The following is a 6,000-nucleotide window of genomic DNA, read 5'->3' as shown; positions in this document are numbered from 1 at the left end:
GAAATAGATCTAATTCTTCTGGGGAGAATTTTTTAAAAGTGTGCTATGCTTTTATGTATTCTATATAAAAGTATAACAAAAAGATTTAAATATACATTATTACATATCTGATATATGCAAAAACATCTTTAAACTTTAAACAAACAGTAACCTACTGCAATGGCAACCCACTCCAGTACTCTTGCCTGGAAAATCCCATGGACGGAGGAGCCTGGTAGGTTACAGTCCATGGGGTCTCGAAGAGTCAGACACGACTGAGCGACTCACTTTCACTTTTCACTTTCATGCATTGGAGAAGGCAATGGCAACCCACTCCAGTACTCTTGCCTGGAGAGTCCCAGGGATGGGAGCCTGGTGGGCTGCCGTCTATGGGGTCGCACAGAGTCGGACACGACTGAAGTGACTTAGTAGCAATAGCAGCAACCTACTGATTGATTTTGCCTCGCCTATTCCTGCTTGAAACTTGCAAAGGAATTAAGATACTCAACCTAAAAGGCTTAATACAGATACTTAGTTGAAAGGAAAGAAAATACAGATATGGTTGCTGTCTCTTGAGGAAACCCTGAGATCTGAGAATGACGATAATAGGTATCATGAGGCTGGGTACCTCGAGTTACTCAGGATCAAACGAAACAGCTCTATACGGCTTAGGTCACTGATATATTGTGCTTATTTACACAGTATTGACACGAAAAGTCAGCAGAATCGATAAGCAAGAGAAATTATTCTCTGGCTTCAAAGTTTTGGAGTCATCCCTGAGCAATTTTAACTTCCATAAAGACGGCATCTCTGTGGTAATGGAGTGCCCACACTGACACCTACTACCAACCTCCCACATAAAAAAGATCAGCCTTCAGGATCTATCTTCACATCTGCACTGACTAAAGTTACCCCAAACTTAGGTTTCTAAAAGCATGTCTAAGAACTGTCCTTACCCTCAACAGCATTTTAACTATTCAATCTCTATTCAAGTGTAAATGAAGAAAACTCAGGACTTTTTAAGTTGGATTCTTTGAAAAAACAGAGCACACTTCCTTTTGAACTTTACTAATATGATTACTAGTCATAATGAATGACGTTTCTATTGATCACCAATTCAATAGTAAAAACCAAGCAAGACAACAAGTCTAGTTGAAACACTCACTTTATTGTTGACTGATTGAAATTTTTTCTTTAAGGTGCTGAAATACTGAGGTGCTAGTCAGGAACCTTGTTAGCATGTATCAGACCCTACTGCCTAATTTACACAAAGATTTTATGTTACCTTTTGCCACTTTTCCAAGACAGTAATGATAGCTTTAGGTGACGGGTAGCAGGCATGTGAGTATAGCAGGAGATCCAGCTCCCTGATCTGTTGTATCAATATATAAAAAAAAGTTTGGAAAGCTGATAAAGGCATTTCATTAATTAAGTCTTAAAACAACTGAAACCAAATCCATGTCAAGGTTCCTGCTTGACACATGTTTCTCAAAAGATATTATCTCTTTCAACATATATGAAGCCAAGAAAGGCATAGTTAAGGGAAGGAATATCACTTATTTAAGTGATATTTTATTTATCAGCTTTTTCAACATGACAGAGAAAAGGCAAAGTTCCTTCATTTAGAAACTGGGTCTCCTCTTCACATACTCTACCAAAATACAGAATCTGACCAAAAGATGTAGGAGTCTCGATAATCCATTTATCTTTTAAACCTTGCTGATAAAGATGAATAAATGTTCATCACATAGACATGGACTAGTCTAATCAGATAGACCAAAGAGGTCACTTTTCAGAACCTATTTTCATATCTAAACTGAGTCACTGCAGACCAAAACAGAGCTCATCCTTTTCTAAAATACTACTATCTCTGTAATTCTTCCAGGGTTAGACATCACTGGGAAGGCACAACGCAATTTTTAAAATGTATTGTTACACCCACCATGGCGGAAAGAGTATTTATGTCACATGTCACTATGTGCCTTTCCTTTCTCACTCGTTTCATATTCCTAGGCTTCCCTTTTGTTTCTGCAGTGCTTATAAGGAAAACTGAGGCAGAATCCAATAAGAAAGTTCTAGTCAACTGAAAACTTTAAAATCAGAAAGCTTCTTGCTGTCATTGGATGAGCAAGTGAGGGATCAACTACAGAAACTGGATATCCAAGATACCTCTCCTAAAAACCAGTTCCACAATTCTACTATTTGAATTTAGGATCCTAAAGAGGGGATGAGATAAAAATGTTAAGTCTATCCCACTATCCAAACTTCTCTCAGAAGCTTAAACCATACATAAACTGTTAAAGGTATAGCTTCTGTTAGGTAACTACTAATCAGTTAGTCCCAGAATTTGCACACAGTATCTTTTACAGCTGAGAATTTATACTTATTGAATGTAAGTATAAACACTGTGTTAAATCTCTTAATGGTTTTGCTCACACATTGTACATTTCCCTTTAAAAATAAAAATATTACACCGGCATCCTTTATCCTTCTACCCACAATATTAATAAAAATATAAAGCTTTAAAACTTCAAATCTACCAGCATTTATAAATACAATTAAACAAAAGTTAAAATACTTTTCTTTAGAAGATATATTAAACAAGTGATACATTAACAAAACCTTACTATTTATGATACTGTATTATTAAAATTAAAGAAAGATATGAAAATAGAAGAATGTTCCCATTAATAGAAAAGAATAAGGGGCTGTTAAGTGTGATGGATGGTCCAAGCCCGGATGCCTTGCTCTTGAAACAGAACGCTGGGTGAGGAAGTCAGAGCATTTCCTGGTTAATCATTTAGAAAATTAACTCTTCCCCAGAGTTTTTCTTCCCTGGAATTCCTGACCCATTTAGACCTGTGATCTTGGTGACCTCACATGCCTTTGCTTCTCACAATCTTCTCTAAAAGGATCACATTGCGATTTGAAACAGATAGACTGAACTCCCCAGTGGAGCTGTGCTGACTACTGTTTGAAAGTGGCAAGACGACAAATCAGCACACCCACACACAGATTATTCTCCGGTCCCATACACGCAGCTGTTTTTAGATGCTTCTTGACTGTAACCGAAGGCCAGGACTTTTCATGTGAAAGGGATCTGGGCAGCAAACAAACAAACAAAAGACTGCTAGATGTTTTGTAGTTTGTCAAGGTAAACAATCTGAACTGAACAGCTGTAGTAAATATCAAATTCCAATTCTCAATTAACAAAATTCTCAATTAACAAAACAAAAACACTTTTTTTTCCTTAACAGAACTGAAAAAATCCCAACAGTGTGTCACGTGCAAGGCTAGTCTGCCTCCAGCTACAGCTAGTGCACAACGCCACATTTGTCATCCATTCCTCACTCTCTTAATTCTTCCTCCTTTGGAAAGTGTTCCTGCTTGCAGGCAACATCCACCAGCAGATGAAGATCTAGAAAGAAAAATAAGGTTTGTTTACGCTGTTTCTCAAACTGTAGAGTTCGACAGACAAGTCTTTCAACAAGAAGAATAAGCTGCTATGTTTCACCTGTAGAATGGGCTCTAAAATTACATTATCTCATCAGATTCTCAATTTTTAGGGCATTTCTGTACCTCTAAAGCACAGATGCAGCTCAGTCATTAACCCAAAGAGACTAACAAAGTTTAAAATGTCTCTCCTTTTAGTGATGTCACTAAGCCTTTTTTCATTTCAACTGACTTTTATTGTAAGTATAAAATTAAGAAAAAGTGTCAAAAAGATCAAAGTACAATAAACACAGATATGAAAATTCATTTCTTCAATGTTATAAAAATAGCTTCCAGGATTATGAATAATGCCTTACGAAAAACAATGTTAAATTAAGTAAACACTACCTTTCCAAAGTTGATTGCTTCCATAAAATTTCCACCTATTGACTAATGTAGCTAATTCGCTTATAAAAGTGTCTATCTGAACTGTCTGTAAAAAAAAATAAAGTATACCCTTCAAGGAGGTCAAGAGACAAAATGTGGGTTCATTAAGAATGGGAAGAAGTTAAAAAGTGAGCTCTCAGCTCAGGTACTAGGTTCTATAACAAAAAAAAGCTAAGGCCATGTATAGCAACAGAGTTAACTACTGTGGCTCCCGGGCTTCCCAGGCGGCTCAGTGGTAAAAAAGCCGCCTGCCGACGCAGCAGCAGCAGCAGGAGACATGGGTTCCATCCCTGGGTCAGGAAGATCCCTTGAAAAAACGAATAGCAACCCACTCCAGTATTCGTGCCTGGAGAATCCCATGGACAGAGGAGCCTGGCGGGCTACAGTCCATGGGGTCACAAACAGTTGGACACAACTAAGCAACTGAACAAACGTGGGTTCTAGATTCAATCTAATTAGTTTACAACTTCTAGAATAGCATGGCTTCCCTTGTGGCTCAGCTGGTAAAGAACCCGCCTGCAATGCGGGAAACCTGGGTTCGATCCCTGGGTTGGGAAGATCCCCAGGAAAAAGGAAAGGCTACCCACTCCAGTACTCTGACCTGGAGAATTCCATGGACTGTAGTCCATGGAGTTGCAAAGAGTCGGACACAACTGAGTGACCTTCACTCACTCACTCACTCATTTACTCAGAATAACATGACCTGGGAGCCTTTTTAAGGTTGATTTTTAAGCTTACAATCTTGTCCTAGCATTTTGGAGTTAAACTAAACTACACAGAATGAATCCTTAATTTCCAACTAGAAATACAGAGACTTCTGTTACGATATTTGTAAAACACAACTTCTGTGGGACTGATCAACAGCCTGAGCAGGAGAGATGAGAGACAATAATTCTACCACCACCTTTGAGAAAATCTAGAGGGCATTTGGAACAGTACTTAATTTTTGCCCTCTTCTGTAAAAGGAAGATCAATTACTAAAGAAAAGTACTAGCTCGTCTGGTGAACAGGAGTACAACCTATCCATGAAGAACAAGCAATTTCGAAATTCACTGGCAATCTGGTGGTTAAGAGCTCCACGCTTCCACTGCAGGGGGTGCAGGGGGCAGTGGTTCCATCCCTGGTTGGGGAACTAAGATCCTGCATGCTGTGCCTTGAAGCAAAAAAAAAAAAAAAATTAGTTAAAAAAAGAAAGTGTAAGTACAAGTCGTTTGGTTGTGTCCGACTCTTTTCGACCCCATGGACTTTACATTCCATGGAATTCTCCAGGCCAGAATACTGGAGTGGGTAGCCTTTCCTTTCTCCAGGGGATTTTTCCAACCCAGGGATCGAACCCAGGTCTCCTGCATTAAGAACAAGCAATTTATCCAGATAAGCATCTTGCAGAAGAACAGACATCAATTTATCACTTAAAATGGGCTTCTTGTATATCTCTGATCATGGCAGCATTATTTACAATAGCCAAAAGGTGAAAGTAATCCATCGATGGATGAATGGGAAAACAAGTGTGGTAGATATATACTGGAGTATTATTTAGCCTTAAAAAGGAAGGAAATTATGACACATGAGAAATGAATGAGTCTTCGACATGAATGATCTACAACATGAAATAGTCACAAAAGGACAAATATTGTACAATTCTACTCATATGAAGTAGTCAAATTCATAGAAATAAAAGTAGAATGGTGGTTGCCAGGGGCTGCAGGGAAGGATGTAATGGATTTAGAGTTTCAGTTTGGGAAGACAAGAAAAGTTCTGGAGATGGATGGTGGTGGTGGTGGTAGGTAATGTGAATGTACTTAATGCCCCTGAACTGTACACTTAAAAACAGTTAAAAAGGTAAATTTTATGTTATATATATTTTACCACAAAAATGGCTTCTTTACAGTCTAAATAACAGGGATAATGATTACAGTTCTATCTTAATTTATGGAACATCTTTTTTTCAAGTAACTGAAATGCAGCTATATGGTCATCTAATTAATCCTGAGTAATAAAGAGATGACTGAAGGAACCTCTACACCAAATGATTACTAAAGCCAGTGGTTTCTAGATCATGCTGTACCCTGGAATTACCTGGGGATCTTTAAAAAAAAAATTGAGATCCAGGGCTTCTACCCCCATATATTCTGATTTGATTGG

At 38.1% G+C, this 6,000-nt stretch overlaps 1 protein-coding gene across 1 annotated transcript in view; it reads right to left on the bottom strand.

Annotated features, from left to right (window-relative positions):
* Window positions 1–1,126: 1,126 nt before the first annotated feature.
* The window catches only part of HSF5 (heat shock transcription factor 5), a 49,466-nt gene continuing 44,592 nt past the window's right edge, over window positions 1,127–6,000 (bottom strand). Inside the window, exon 7 of the mRNA XM_040244223.1 lies at window positions 1,127–3,397. Within this exon, the coding sequence (XP_040100157.1) occupies window positions 3,327–3,397 (71 nt within the window). The 3' untranslated portion in view covers window positions 1,127–3,326. The remainder of the gene's footprint in view (window positions 3,398–6,000) is intronic.

Source organism: Oryx dammah, unplaced genomic scaffold (genome assembly GCF_014754425.2).
Source record: "Oryx dammah isolate SB20612 unplaced genomic scaffold, SCBI_Odam_1.1 HiC_scaffold_8, whole genome shotgun sequence".
Classification (NCBI taxonomy): domain Eukaryota; kingdom Metazoa; phylum Chordata; class Mammalia; order Artiodactyla; family Bovidae; genus Oryx; species Oryx dammah.
Note: the sequence above shows the minus strand (reverse complement) of the source record. Positions and strands in the feature narration are given on the sequence as shown.